Consider the following 16,037-nt stretch of genomic DNA (forward strand, 5'->3'; position numbering starts at 1 on the left):
AAAAGAAACAAAAATTTAAGAAAAATTTTAAGTGAAATTAACTAGTTGGTGAGACAATAATTTACTAAAACGACAATCAATAATTGATTTGAGATGATGATCAATCATACTATATTTAAGATATAGCTCAGACTCTGGGAAAATTTTCACAATAGATTATATATATTCACGTATGTTAATAGAAACTATGTAGAATTTTTGGAATATAAAAATAGTAGATAAATCATAATTTATTTAGATATGAGAAAAATTTAAAAGTTGAAAGAATTTAGGGAAAAAAAAAAACATTGGTGGGGAAGGAATGAAGGATCACCAGAAATGCAAAACAAAAGCAAAAAAGGAGACAAAATACATCAATAATATAGCATGGGAAGAGTGGGAAAAAAGTTTTTAAAAATGAAAATCACTTATCCTCGTGCAAGTGTTGTTTTCTTCTCCAGAGAATGTCGGAATAACATTGTTTTTATGTAGAAAAGTCAATATTTTACTTAGCATCAAATACTCACATAAAATTAGAATTTGCATTATGATAACAAAGACTTGACTCTGTTTAATATTTATGTTTGATATTTTGGTTTATTAAATTAGGAAGAAAATTGCTGCTATACCAAGTAAAAAGTGAATAATTGTTAATATACTATTTATAAAAGTCACACTTGCTTATATTTTACTGTGAATAAAATCAATTTAACTGATAAGCATTTGTTTAAGTGATAAAAGTTTGAGTTGCTTAAGCATAATATTTTAAATTTAAATATTTATATATAATAAAAAATATTTATTGAGAAAGAAATTTTTTTTTTAGAGTTTTAGTACCTCATTTGAGATTAATTTAGAACCCATGACTCATGGCCAAAGAAGAGGTAGATCAAAACCTAAAAAAATTAACATATAAATTTTATTAAAATATCAATTAATTTTTATTCTTTCATATAAAAAAATAATTTTGTAATATTTTTTTTAAAATTTTGGTATATACAAACAATTAACCATAGTTTTTTGAATTGTATATATATACATGACAATGCATTCTTTGCGGGCGTTCATAAAGCATCCACAGAAAATAAAAAAATATGAGAACGAGACAGAGAAAAATGAAGAAAAAAGAGAATGTGTGCTACGAGATAAATTTTTATAGAATTCTTATTTATGGATGTTCGTAGAAGACTGACCATAAATATTTTTTTTTTTGAAAAGATATATATATATATATATATAATTTTTAACTAAATATGAATAAATCATATTAAAAACGTGCATAAATATAGATAATCTCTCAACACATTTGTTCTCATTATGTATGAATTAAAGTCTAAACTTACTTCTTTCGCATGTCACCAATATCCTTAAAAAAAACTCTATTAAAAGACGAGATGCTTGAAGGTATGCAGATAAATAAATATATTTATTTATCTATTAATACAACGACTATATTAAAAGAAGAAAAAAAAAATTTAAAATTTAAGTACTGAAAAAATAGGTGTACTTTCATTGTCACATCAAGGGATAAAAACAAGATCATTAATGACACGCCCGGACTTCAGGCTTCACTGCTATCAGAGAGCAAGGTGATGCAGAAACATACAGGCCATGGTTGGCAGTGGACCTACTTACTGATAGAGTGAACAGTAACCATAAATTAAACACACAAGCAATGAAGAAAGCATTGAAAGCAATGGCTCAGTGCACCCACTGAATGAGCAATGGTTGGCCCTATACTATCATTGTCTCTCCACATTACTTCTCTTCTCTTCCGGTGTATTGCTAATGGGTCTTGATTAACACTCTTGTCGGACTGTCTGTTTCTCTTGTCAAAAATAAAATAAAAATATTGTCACAGAGGGGTCTCACTATTGCCACTCTCCTTGTGTGTGATATCTAATGATGATTCTCCAGCTCGATGGTCGCCCGATGGTGTTAGAGTGGAGGGTCATCTTTTGTCAGGGTGGGTCTCATATCCACTTATATGGTCTTTTTTTATCGACAAACATATTTGATGTTTGGATATGTTTATGAAAATAGATTTTATTTATTCTTTTTAAATATAAATAAATAATGGAATAAATCAACTTTGCAAATGTTAGTATGGTAAAATACAAAAGTTTGATTTAAGGGGTTTGAATTTCGCTCATGATATAGTGAATGGTATAAATAGTGTTTTTTTTTAGAAAAACCAATAAATCACTATTTATATCATTCATTACTCCACGAAGATTCAAACTTTTTTTCGGTCTCTTGTACTTTATTATAGGGTTATACTAACATCTTATCCATTTTATAAAAAAAAATCAACATTTTCATAAAAAAAAAAATACCAATCCTCTAAAAAAGAATAGTAATTTTTAATATTTTTATATAAGTATTTTAAAATAAAATAAATATGAAATATGAGACTGTAACGTGATAAAAAAAAAATAGAAGTTTTACTTTAATGTATTTTGTAGTTAAATTTAGAAGAGAATGGTTTTATTAGTTTTATTATTTAAATTAGAATAATGAAAGATAACATAGGTTATTTCTGTTCATTTCCACAATTCAATCTTTTTATTTCAATTTTAAAATTGAAATAATATGTTTTTTTTTAGTCAATGGATCCAATCATCGACTCTAGCATAAATTTTTATTTGATTTAAAATGTTTTGTTTGTCAATATTGACTTAAATGTTTATTTATACAATTTCATAAAAACATAGTTATCATGTATATTTACAAACAATTGTGTTGGATGGCATCATAGATGATGCACTTGAATCAAATCAGTTAGAATATATTGGTAATAAGATAAATAATTTAAATACATTTTTGTTGTCATATGTAACATGTTAAGACACCGGTTTTGAGCCATGATAAAATTTAGTAGAGCATACCTACTTAACAATTTTTTAAAAGTTTATAATTTTTTTTAATAAAAATGGCAGTAAGCATCATTAAAATAAATACGGAGATGTGATTTAACGATCTCTAGGAATAAATTTTTTCTGAAATGTAAAACATGGTTTATATCATAAGAAACGCATACTAAAATTAATAAATAATGCTGATGAGTAATACTGAGTTCTCGTATATCATGTTATGTTGCATAACTAAAGATTAAACTCTCACATTTTTTATGAATTTTATGATGAGTTACTACTGTATTATGAGCTATTTCTCAAACCTTTTAATTTTCATGAAGTTTGGGAGAAAAGATTCATAAAATAAAAATAGTAAACAAAGTCTACCAATAAATAGAAGCGAACCGGATTCGGACTTTGAAAGTTAGATCCGATAAAACAAAACTAAAGATCCGACCCGCACCAAAGTCTCTCAATAAAGACCCTCAAAAATCCGAAACCCGTTTCGTTTCCACTTCGAATCATGGAAATCGGGTCGGATTCGGAGCCGGAGCGGGCCTCCGAAAACCCTCAGAGCTCCTCCTCAATCGTTGCCGGCGGTGCCGTCGCCGGCGTGCTGCCGGAGGCCGAGGCTTTCGCCGTCCATTACCCTGGCTATCCCTCCTCCCCCTCCCGTGCCGTCCACACTCTCGGCGGAATCTCTGAGCTCTCTAAGGTTTCTCGTTTTAGCTTTGAGATTTCTGTGATTTTTGGTGTAATTTGGTTATCGATCCTTGATTTCAGGCTCGAAGCTTGGATTCCAACAATGTCGAGCTTCGCTTCCGGCCGGAGGATCCTAATTCCCACCCGGCCTTTGGCGAGCGCCGCCTTTCGTCTTCTCTCCTCCTCAAGGTCTCCAAGCCTAAGAATTCTGGGCCTGAGAGCATCTCCGCCAGTGTCGTTGCCCGCGTCCTCCGTGCCTATCATTTTGAAGGTCTGCAAATCGTCTATTTGTCTCCTGTCCATGATTCGGCATTTGGTTTGTTCTCTTTTTTGCTTACTTGGAAGCGGTGAGAGGATTTGCAGGGATGGTGGATTACCAGCATGTTGTGGCAGTACATGCTGCAGAGGCGCGGAAGAGGAAGAGGCCATTGAATTCTGATGAAAGATTAGATTTTGGTGAGTTTTTAGTCTTCAAGTTTATTTTTTGTTTTGGATGAGAGATGTTTGCATTATCAATTTGAAAATTTGTTCAACATTTTTTTATAAGTAGTTGTTTCATTTCATCATTAAGAGTTTTGATGCATTGTGGTGTTTGATGTTGTATCTGTAACCATCGATTCTCTTGCTTTCTTGAAACACAGAGAAAAGTGGTGTCTTGGACTCTGATGTGGGGGATGTTATTATGATGGTGCCTCCGCTCTTCTCAGTTAAGGACATCCCAGAGAAGATCGTGTAAGTCACTGTGACTTTCTTCTCAGTTTGCAATTTTAAAGTTGATGAGATTGTTGACCCTCTTATACCAATCGTACTATGAGCTGAAAGCATGATTCTAACCAATGCCAACAGTCTGGCTGGAAAACTCACAAACAACAAAATTTTCATGCACAAAATGTGTAACTTAACTCATCTTGTAGTCTGTTTTCTTCATTTTCCACTGTTTGTACTGCTTTTCAGGAGATGTGAATAATCTACCATGTTGTACATGGATAAAAAAATTAGTGTTGAATACGTAACAACCATGGTCATGATTGAAAGAAGATTAAAATACTCATCCGTAACAAAATTTTCTACATTTATGCTATTTTGTTATTGGTAGTAATCTGTACGGATGGTTGTAGAATGACATCCAATCCTGACAAAAGTTTTCTTGTCATAGCAACAAAATCAATTTATAGAAGATGAGGCTTGATGCTATCTTCCTCAGAGATTATGGATTCTAAAATAATGGGGCTTTATTGGCATTTATTTGCATCAACATTATTCTTGGGAGAAATAATGGTTGGTGTATATAGAAGTTCATGACTGGATTTAAGCATATTTTCAGATCATTATGAGTGGTCCTTATGGTTTGGGATGGTTGACTTTATCTGGTTTGTGATTTCATGTCAATATAACCAGGTGGATTTTACTCAAATTCTTGACTAGTTTGTACTTGATTACAGGCTTAATCCATCAACAAATTTATTCTCAAAGAGCATGCAAAGGGGAGTTGTAGAGCACCGTTGGGAGGTAACTTTGTCCAAATGATTTAATGTCGGCATTGTACTTTTGAAAATTGATAATTTTATGAATGCCTTTGTATCTTTTTTTTGCAGATGGATATAGAACCATGCCTTGCAATTGACTTCAACATAGAAAATATCCTTTACAAGAGACACTTCTATTTTCAGAGGATTCATGTCTAGAATGTTATCATAATTCCTCTTATTGTTTTATTTGTAGTGCAAGAAGCTTCTACTTGTGTCATGTAGTTACTGTGTTATCTCAGTAAATTATTAAATAACTATTATGCAACATACTCTTTGTTGTGTGGTCCTTAATGTTCATAAATATTCCTGTTAAGTTTGATTGGGAAGAAAGCATCGCAAGAGGGACAACAGAATGGGAGTGGCAGATGGCTGTATCTAAATTATTTGATGAGCGACCTATATGGCCTAGATGGTCCCTTTATGAACGTCTGCATGATGATGGTCTGCAGGTTACTGAAAACCATTTGAAGAGGTCTTTGTTTTCCTCCCCTTTTAGCTTCAATAACTTTTATCCTTTTCTTTATGTATGCATGCAATAGGTTTGAATTAAAACTGTTATTTTCTGAAATTGTTTGTTCTTTAGAATCTCTGTTATTGTGCATCTGTCATGTATCTGATTTGTGCAAGGATTTTCATTCATAAATTATCTTTATTTGTTCAGGCTTCTGTTTAGAACTGGCTACTACTTTTCTACAGGACCATTTGGTAAATTTTGGATGAAAAAGGGTTATGACCCACGTAAAGATCCTGAATCGCGGATGTGAGTGTTTTCCTTTTTTGTAATGTTTGCTATCTCATCTCTTATTTTAGATACCAGAAATGCACTTTTGGTTTTTCTTTTAAGACTTCTACTCAACTCCTTTTTCTTTCTTGTCTTTTTTTCTTTTGGGTATTATAACAACTTTAACTTGAATAGTAAACAGAGTTTTGTTTGTGAAGACCTTTTTTATTGTATTTATTATCTTGTTGTTGTTGGAATTTAATCAATATGATGAGGTTAGAACTCTGATGTAATTTTTCTGATTTGGTTTAAAAGCAATTATTAGTGATAGAATATGAAATGCCTATTATGCTTTTCTGATCAGGACAAAGGTTATTGTTATTTTGGTGAGAATGTGATATGATTATAAGATTGCCATCATTTTACGTTTGAAAACCTCTGACTCCATTCCATGAATTATTGGTAAGCTTTGGGCAAGAGATTCTTATGAACATAGATGGTGCCAACACTCGGCATTACAAATGTAATGTAGGGATAATAACCTTGAGTGTGTTATAATTCTTTGGAATCAGTTTGGATGGAGATGTTTTGACATTTCAGAGTCTGGCTTCAAACAGATATCAAAGAGTTGATTTCCGCATGCCGCCGTCATTAAGAGATAATGCAAATGCTGACAGCCAGTGAGTGTGATTTTAGCTTTACACGTTGTTATTTCATCTATCTTATCCAGGCCCATTTTTATTTTCTTTGGATGCAATGGAATCTTTCTTTCTTGATTGACCTCATGAAAGTTTTAATGCTGTACATGAAACTTGATATCAGACAAATGCCAGGCAGACTTTTGATCTTTAACACTGCATTTTCTCAGTAAATTTGTGATGCTTTCAGCCCTTTTTGAAAGTATCACATGCATGCTTAATCATATTTATTCAAAAACTGTTATGCTCGATTCATTGTGGAACCCATCTTCTTAATTATAAAATTTGATTTCATTGCAGACCGGAGCAGTCATGCAAGGATAAAAACCGGTTTCAAGTATTTCCTTGCAAAAATTTCATCTCCTTGCAACTTTTTGAGCTCGAAGATGATTTCATTCAGGAACAAATAAGAAAACCTTCTTTGCAAACAACTTGTTCTGTAAGTTCTCACTTGCATTATATAATAGGTATCAGGCCTTCTTTATTTTACTCTGATCTTATCTCATAAAAATGGTGTTTACTGAAGATAAAATGACTTTGTCAAGTTTACAATTAATTACCCTAAATCCATCCTTTTGCAAAAGTAAGGTATCTTGGTTCCATTCACAATTATTTGCTTGACTGAAGATCAAGTCTTCTTATGCTTTTATAATTTTATTCTAGAATGGTTTGCAGCCATGTTTGTCTCTCTATTTTATCCTGAACTTGTGGTCATTAAAGAATAAGAGTATAAAGAGTTATCTCAGGGAATTTTCCACTTCTCTCGTCTTCTGTTATCTGTTTAGCTTGTTCACAGGAAAGTAATAGAGGAAATCTTTCTGATTCCTTTTAAGATAACAACTCGTGACCGTTATTTATTTATTTTACCTGACCGATTAGTTTGCAGCGTGGAACAGGATGGTTCTCTGGGCCGATGAATAGACTGCTGGGTTTGCGAGTGAAAATAAGGTTTCTGTCCATATGCTGTAAAAATGAAGCTGCAGACCTGCTCAGATCGGCAAATGAGCTCTTTGACAGGACTAAGAAGCAAGAAGCTCTTAGCCGAATTCGCAAGCCTGAAAAGGAGCTACATGATGCCAATCGAGGTTTTTATTATTAGTTCTTTCACCGATGTATATTTGAACTTATACTTCAATTCCTTAATGCTTGTTTGGTTCCAGATTCTTGTGATTCTGCGGGTGTTCCTTCTCCTGAATCTAATGATTTCGGATATGAGAATGAAGATCAAGAAGAGCCTAATAATTGCGACATCGAGGAAGATGATGATGATGAAGAAGAAGAAGAAGGATATGACTCACTGCCAATCGTAATTATGTTATGCAAATTTCTTTTGATAATCATTAACAGTTCATGCGTTCGAACTATTAACTTGAATTTCTCATCTTGTCAGGTGGCCGAAGATGATCATTTCTCTCTTGATGCGAATTCTTGTATTCTTCGATACTCAACTTTTTCGTGCTTGTGAAGTTCTAATCTTTTTATCAAAATAACACAATGTTTTTTGACTTTCACTAGATCAAGTTGGAGAAGGCATCTCCGAGGATTTCCTGCAAGAACTCTTGCGAGGTTTCCCGCTAAGCAATGGCTTCAATGATCAACAACCAAGCAATAATATCGACCGCGCCGATTTAAGTGACGATGAGTATCAGATATATGAACAAGAAAGTGATGACAATGATAATTTTTTCGATGATGATAACAATGGTCTTAATTGACTGTGGGATGTGAAGGTGATTTTAACTTCATGTAACATTAGTTTTTTGGTTCTAGTATTAACAAAGGTGATGCTAATGAAATGTAAGCTATTTTTTTGTACAATAACTCTGTAATGAAAAGTCAATTTAAAAATTTTGAAATAACAAGGGAAATGAGGGGTTGATAGTTTTTATTATTATTTTTTTTATTTTTTTATTTTTTTCAGTTGACTTTTTGTTTTTCATTCTCAATGATTTAGAAGGTGTAATGGCAATCACCCTCCACTAAAAAATCCATTATACTTTAAAAAATATTTATATAAATATATATTTTTAGAAAATATTTATAAAAATTTATTGTTTGGCCCCATAATTTTTTATTTTGTCTTGTATAAAAAAATTATAAATGTATTTTTTTTTGTGTAATAATTGAATCGGCCAAACTATAATAAACATGTTGTTCAACTAATCTGATTATATTTTTTGAATTAAAAAAACTTCAAAAAAAAAATTATAATTTTTTATATGAACATCCCCTTTAGTTTTGCTTCTGGTTCCGCCACTAGATGTGAGTTTACAATTCAGACCTCCTGATCATTATATACACACGTCTATGATATAAGTAACATTTAACGTTTTTATTAAAAAAAAAAATCTCAATTTTATGATTTATTTAAATATTTATTTGCGGATAAAAATAAATCTAGAGGGGGACCACATCATGGGGCCCAAAGGGGCGGCCAAATTTTGGGTCATTTGTCTACATGAAGTTATGAACACTTCCCTATCATTGAAGACCAGCCTATCTATACCTAAATAAAACCTATCTTTAAATACTCACACATGAATGTCTATATAACCGAATCAAGTGACACATACAACGATCTTATCTATTTCACAAGTAACACATCAAGTCTTCATATTTATTTATTGATTGATTTATTTATTTTAGAATAAACTAAAAAAAGAATCTTCATTTATTCTGATTCATGCCCCAGGCTTGACCTTCCTTAGATAAACCAAAGTTTGAAGCATTAATTTTTATTCTTATATGCAACTTGTTCAAATATAAGTTTCTTTTCACATCAACCATTATAGTACAATAATCGTTTGACTGTAGATATATATGGACAAAGTGAACGAATCACATGTTAAAGATGTGTGCACCATTGAAAATTAATTGTTTGATTCATGTAACAGCAGAGCTAGGGGAGAGCAAAGATGAGTCATGGCCCCCTTGTTTTAGTTTTTTATTTTTATATATATATAATATTTGTGAAAATTTATTGTTTGGGTTTCTAATATTTTAAAAATTAATTCATATAGTTTTTTTTTAAAAAAATCTATTATATGGCCTGATTTTTTTACAAATTAGTATATATTTTTAAAATATTATAAAAAATAATTAAAAAACATATTTGTAAAATTATATAAAATTATATTGTTTAGTTTTGCTATTTAATTAATTGGTTATACATTAACAAAAAAAAAATTTTATATAGTTTTTTTTTAAATTTTATATATATAATATTTGTGAAAATTTATTGTTTGGGTTTCTAATATTTTAAAAATTAATTCATATAGTTTTTTTTAAAAAAATATATTATATGGCCTGATTTTTTTACAAATTAGTATATATTTTTAAAATATTATAAAAAATAATTAAAAAACATATTTGTAAAATTATATAAAATTATATTGTTTAGTTTTGATATTTAATTAATTGGTTATACATTAACAAAAAAAATTTTTTTGTAAGAGTTTGTTGTTAGGCAACTTGATTTTTAATAAATTAGTATATATGTTTTTAGGAAAATATTTATAAAAATTTATTATTTTGAATTTTTATTTATCCTCTAAAAAATTTTTTAGTTTTTTTCTAAAAAAATTTGACTTCAAAAAAAAAAATTTCTAGCTCCACCCTTGGTTCTCTCATATACAATTCACCTGGTAGACATGGGAGATTGAATTATAAACCTATTCCTACAATTAGAAATTTTTTTTTAGGTTCATTGCTTAGGGTACATTTTGATTTTTGAACAATATCAATAGCTTTATATTAGCCAAATTTATGTGATTTATTTATTTATTTATTTTTTAATTTCATTTGGCTTCTTTACTTTCTTTTATTCAATTCATTTTATTCCAAACTAGTGGAGAAAGTCAACAAACAACCCGAACTTAAAGTCAAGATTTAATTGAATTTAAAGAAATGCCCTTCAAATATATATATAAAAAAAAAGAAAAAAAGAGAGACCAAAAAGTAAGTGGGAGTACGTGGCAGTGAAAGATTTATCTAGGGAAGGTGGCAACCAAGGGAGGAAGGACAACTTTATGAGGTACGTCCTTAATGGTATGGAATGGTACTTAAAAATCACGGATCCTTTTTTTATTATTATTTTTTCTTTTATTATATTCTTATATTTTATATCACCTTATATTTGTCTTCTCAGGTTCATATACCTACTTATCATGCCTGCCTCTATCTGAGTCCGGGTCTTTGTGGTGTGGTCCTTTTTGCCTATTATTATTATTATTATTATTATTATTATAAAATTACAATAATACAATAAAAAATTCACAAGAGATGGAACAAATATATAATTTAAATATATATATATATATATATATATATATATATATATATATATATATATATATATATATATATATATGAGAAAATAGCATCTAAGTAAATACTTAGATAATGTTTTCTACGTATGTTTGACTGAGAGCTGATATAATGGCTCTCAGTGTTGTTTCTTTTTTTACTGTTATATACTGTTATGAACTTTATATACTATTTATTAATGTACATGAATCATCATAGCTGTCAAATGTAAATCCAATAATTACTGTAATGTATCTAGATTTTAAATCTAAAGACGTTTCTAAAATGTGTGTCCTATATATAAATTTGTATATATTTATATATAACTAAAACATATTTAGTTCAAATTATATTAGAAATAATAAATAATTTATTCTGATAAAAAAAAAAACCTATTATAGTGACAAAATAATCGAGAACAAATTTCAAAAGTTATATCAAGGGCGTATGCACGAGAATTAATCATCTAGTCCATATACTCTCAACTAGAAATAAAAGATTTGAGCTACAAACTCATACTTTACTATTATTATTTTCTAACGACTCTCAAACTCGATATTTCACTCAAGTTTTTCTTAAGATATAGAAAAATCATAAAGTGAAAGACTTCTTTTAATTCAACAGACTACATTACACCCAATATATATATATATAAAATAGTAATAATAATATAAATTTCATACCGAATTAAAAAAAAAAAAAATTAATAATAGCATCACATGCACACCGCCTTTCTGAAATAACTTTATATATTTGTATTTATATATACCTTAAAAACACTAAACTCATCATCATCTTCCATTCCAACCAGATCTCTCTCTCTCTCTCTCTCTCTTTCTCTCTCGCCGTGATTCATGGGTTCAGCTCCGGCAGCACGTAAACCCTTCAAATCACTTCCCAAATTCTTCCATAATTTTCACTGTAAATCCATGCTTGATGACTTCTCCTTGCCTTGCAGACGAAGCCACCGAGCGATTGCTTGGAAACGACGCCATGGAGATACGAATCGGAGAAGAAGAAGAAGCCAAGATCCGGGTTGAGAGATTAGAACGGCGATCGGACACCGGAGAGGCGATCTTGAAGGGAATCAGCTTGGAGATCCCCAAGGCCTCCATCGTTGGCATCATCGGCCCTAGCGGCAGCGGTAAGTCCACTTTTCTCCGTGCTCTTAACCGTCTCTGGGAACCCTCCGCCGGCTCCGTGTTCCTCGACGGCGATGACATCCACCGCCTCGATGTTCTCTCCCTCCGCCGCCGCGTCGGCATGCTCTTCCAGCTCCCCGCCCTCTTCGACGGTGACCGCCTTCACCTCCTTCCTCTCAATTTAATTTCATTTTTGGAAAATTAAAGGATTTTTTTCCCGGTTTTTAAGCTTTAAAAGATTAATTAATAATAAATTTAGGTGTTATTATTTATTAATAATATTAATAAATAAAATAAAATAATAAAAATAATGATGATGAGATGAATGTTATGGCAAAGTGGACTTTTGGAGGGGATGTACGGCATGGTGTCCGTTTATTTATTTGTTTAGATATATAAAAGTGCATGTCCTTATCACGCCACCATTTCTTTCAATGCTTTTTTTGTTTTTGTGGATCTAGTAATTCACGTACTCTTGATTTATATGTTGAGAAATAATTATTATATATTTCTCTAAAGATATCAATGATTTGTATAGATTCTTATGAAAACAGTCACCTGATTTATATATATAGATTCCAACTTATTAGAGTTCTTTAAAATCATGTTATGTTTTAATATTAAGATTCATATTTGTTTTGAGAAAACAATTGAGTTCTAAGTTTCTAATTACAATGGTTTACAAGTATATATATATATATATATATATATACGAGATCAGTCATCTAGGGACATTCTCGATTTCAAATTTTATGAATGTCATATAAACATCGGATAGAATCGACATCGCTTATCGTTATAAACAGAGAAACTGGTTTCATGTCGAGCAGTGATCATGAACAATCAAAAAGTGTACAACGTTTATATAAACAATCAACCATCGAATGATGATCCACCGGTTTAGATTTAAAACACCCTAGATTTCAAATCTAGAGACTTACCTCAATGATCTTTTTCATATATATATATATATATAGAATTTACATCCTCCGTGAACATCCAATCAAATCCAAATGGTCGATATTAATAGTAATACTGTGTATTATACTGTTTCAAACAATAATTATTGTACATGTTACTATACATTCATAATGTTGGTCATTAGATTGAGATCTAATAGCTGATAATGGACATTTGTAGATTTCTTATTTATGAACATTTATAGAAGAATGATCCCTATATGTATATATATTGTAGCCCACACTCTCTGGCAAGATGTCTCTTCATTTTAAATTTTAAATTATTATTTAAAATTTTATAAAATACAAGTTATATATTTTTTATTTTTTTTATTTAAAAAATGAGTGTGATTTAATAAAAATAAATAATTCAATAAAATTATAAAATTATTTTAAAACAATATATTATATATATATATATATATATTAAAGAGTTTTAAAACAAGGAGTACATATTTGCATATGTGTGTATGTGAAAACTTTGTTTTTCAGGGATCAGGATTGTAAACCAAGGAGTTTTTTTTTTTTTGTTAAAAATTTAAAGAGCATATAATGACTATTTTTTATTAGCTCTTCAGATTTGGCAATATCTATAAATAATAAAGTAAAATACATGTCAAATTTTAAATGGTGGATTAACATTTTTAGTTATCAATAATATAAAATAAAACATAAGTAGATGTAGTGGTTGTAGTGGAAATTAAGGTGCTAGTGATTATCGATACTCCATATTGAAATTATTTTTATGTAATTGATTATAAGCATAAGTTTGTTCTTTTTTTTTTTTTGGAAAATATAAAAGTAAATGATGAGTTGTCTTGCACTATTAATTTCTTTTAACCATGAGAATCTATACCTACCATTAAAATATGTTAATAATTTGGTTTAGAGTGTTTCCATAAATAAATTTAAATATTATTTATTATATCATACTAATAATTAAAATTTTTTTAAATATATTTATGAACATATGATCTTTCAAAACTAAGGTTGGTATACTAACAGTTTTTATTATTAAAAGATATTTAGCCATGTTATTATTAAATTTTTTATTATATATATATATAATATTATTTCAAAATTCTCAAAATCTCATGTGAAATTAGGGAATTTGCCTAGTATATATATATATATATATATATGCATATAAACCCCTCAGTTTGTTATAGAAGTAATTCTAAATTTTAGGGTTTTCCTTGGTATAAAAGCAATGCTCTTTATATATATATATATATATATATTTTTTTTTTTCTCTAACACCCAATAATAATTTTTCAATTACATTTATTAAATATAATTAATCCACAGGTATAATAACTAAGCCTAGTTTTGTAATTTCATGCAGGTACGGTGGCGGACAATGTGAGGTACGGTCCACAACTAAGAGGGAAAAGGTTAACGGATGCGGAGGTGAAGAATCTCCTGAGCTTAGCGGATCTAGACCCGTCTTTAGCCTCCAGACCCGCATCCGAACTCTCAGTGGGCCAGGCCCAACGTGTAGCCTTAGCCCGCACACTTGCCAACGACCCAGAAGTAATACTACTGGACGAGCCCACGAGCGCGTTAGACCCAATATCAACCCAAAACATTGAAGAGGCCATCGTACGGTTGAAAAAGACTCGTGGAATTACTACCGTGATGGTGTCACATAGTGTTAACCAAATCCGGCGTATCGCCGACATCGTCTGTCTTCTGGTGGCCGGCGAGGTGGTGGAGGTCTTGGATCCCGTTCATCTCTCCACCGCTCAACATCCAATGGCTCGCCGGTTTCTTGAGCTTAGCTAATTAATTTTAATTATGATATTGCTATATATATATATATATATATAAATATAAATAAATGTGGATGAGTTATGAATCCGAAACCATTGAGGTAGAAGAGAGTTGAATTCTCGATCTATCGCTTTGGAGGTGGATGAACTTTTAAATTTTATTTGTGGGGTTTTAATGAGTAATTTTTTTTTAATAATATGTTAGGGTTGAATTAAAATTTACTATTTTTTAAAGTTATTTTATTATATAAATATTAAGTTACTAAGAGTATTATTATATCTTGGGTTTGTTTATGATATGTTTATGGATTTTACATTAAAATGACAGTAAGTCTTTTTTGCCAAGTGGAGGTTGGGGATTATTATTATTATTATTTACAATATTGATTGAAGTGAGTGTATATCTTATGATGAAAAATAATAATAAATAAGTTTATAGATTTATGTATTTGTGTTTGGATAAAGAGTAAAATAGATTAGAGTTTAAATCAGTATTGTTATAGACTATGGTGTTTTAATCCGTGAAGAAGTAATAAATTAGTTGCAATAAATAAACAATAATGTTCTATAGCATATAATAAGTAATAGTCACTCTTTTGTTGTCGCAAAGTAGTGATGGGCAACGTGTGGGGTCGAAACTCTGCACATAAAGCACTGTAGTGGTATTGATCACGGTAATGTTCAAATGGATATGATGGGTTTTTTGGAAGGTATTGCTTTCACTCTAGGGTTACAACTTACATGTTAAGAGATTTATTACTCTTCTGGATGTGCACATGTGAGACTTGGCTGGATTAATAAATTTTTAGATAATTGATAAATAACTTTAATTAATGTATCATCGTAGTTATTTGTCTCTTGACGACTCTTTAATGGGTTGTTGCTTTTTGTCCCAAAAAAACAAAGAAAGAGAATAAAAGCTAGACTATATAACATGTCGAGAGAGCCACTAGGGTTAGAGTCACCAAAGTTGGAGATGATCGAGATGGTGAGCTTTAGGGTAGAAAAGTACCCTTTTTACCTTCCGATTTGATTATCCTTACCTCCCCATTCCACCAAGTTTTATGCAATCGTATGGACCCTAGTGAAGGGATTGATCTAATCAAAGAAATCGAATTAATCACTTTGGGATCCCTAAAGCTCCAAGCAATCTTATGTGGTTTAGGAAAAAAAGAGAGATCACCACAACAACCGCGTAGGGGAATAACCATTGGTTGCCTTAAGAAAAGGGCCGGTGTGTTTTAGGATATCCATGACTCAAACTATCTCAATTAGAGTTCATTAGTTAAATCTTATAGGGCTTCCTTGTCCGAATACTCTCTTCTCATGTGTGATTCTCCTTTATGTGCTATTTGCATGTAGTAGTTGTCTAGTC

The 16,037-nt window shown here is 30.6% G+C and overlaps 2 protein-coding genes across 2 annotated transcripts; both read left to right on the forward strand.

Annotated features, from left to right (window-relative positions):
- The first annotated feature begins 3,363 nt into the window (after positions 1-3,363).
- LOC120282111 lies at positions 3,364-8,352 on the forward strand. The gene is made up of 14 exons (XM_039288862.1): positions 3,364-3,549; positions 3,618-3,807; positions 3,900-3,992; positions 4,178-4,268; positions 4,979-5,045; positions 5,132-5,174; positions 5,366-5,537; positions 5,727-5,825; positions 6,404-6,466; positions 6,785-6,923; positions 7,371-7,569; positions 7,645-7,790; positions 7,875-7,914; positions 8,000-8,352. The coding sequence occupies exons 3-14, from the start codon at positions 3,902-3,904 to the stop codon at positions 8,197-8,199; spliced, it is 1,350 nt and encodes a 449-aa protein (XP_039144796.1). The 5' UTR covers positions 3,364-3,549; positions 3,618-3,807; positions 3,900-3,901; the 3' UTR covers positions 8,200-8,352.
- Positions 8,353-11,578: 3,226 nt separating this feature from the next.
- LOC120254519 (protein STAR1) lies at positions 11,579-14,874 on the forward strand. The gene is made up of 3 exons (XM_039262619.1): positions 11,579-11,665; positions 11,748-12,083; positions 14,236-14,874. Exons 1-3 carry the CDS (start codon positions 11,644-11,646, stop codon positions 14,673-14,675), a joined length of 798 nt encoding a protein of 265 aa, XP_039118553.1. The 5' UTR covers positions 11,579-11,643; the 3' UTR covers positions 14,676-14,874.
- The last annotated feature ends 1,163 nt before the right edge of the window (positions 14,875-16,037 follow it).

This window comes from Dioscorea cayenensis, chromosome 3 (assembly GCF_009730915.1).
Source record: "Dioscorea cayenensis subsp. rotundata cultivar TDr96_F1 chromosome 3, TDr96_F1_v2_PseudoChromosome.rev07_lg8_w22 25.fasta, whole genome shotgun sequence".
NCBI classification, from domain to species: Eukaryota; Viridiplantae; Streptophyta; class Magnoliopsida; order Dioscoreales; family Dioscoreaceae; genus Dioscorea; species Dioscorea cayenensis.

Coding starts and splice junctions, on each gene's coding strand:
- LOC120282111 (XM_039288862.1), top strand. CDS start 3,902: ATGGTGGATTACCAGCATGTTGTGGCAGTACATGCTGCAGAGGCGCGG. Junction 5,046..5,131: donor TTGTAGAGCACCGTTGGGAG/GTAACTTTGTCC, acceptor TTTTTTTTGCAG/ATGGATATAGAACCATGCCT. Junction 5,175..5,365: donor AATTGACTTCAACATAGAAA/ATATCCTTTACA, acceptor TAATGTTCATAA/ATATTCCTGTTAAGTTTGAT.
- LOC120254519 (XM_039262619.1), top strand. CDS start 11,644: ATGGGTTCAGCTCCGGCAGCAC. Junction 11,666..11,747: donor GGGTTCAGCTCCGGCAGCAC/GTAAACCCTTCA, acceptor CTTGCCTTGCAG/ACGAAGCCACCGAGCGATTG. Junction 12,084..14,235: donor GCTCCCCGCCCTCTTCGACG/GTGACCGCCTTC, acceptor AATTTCATGCAG/GTACGGTGGCGGACAATGTG.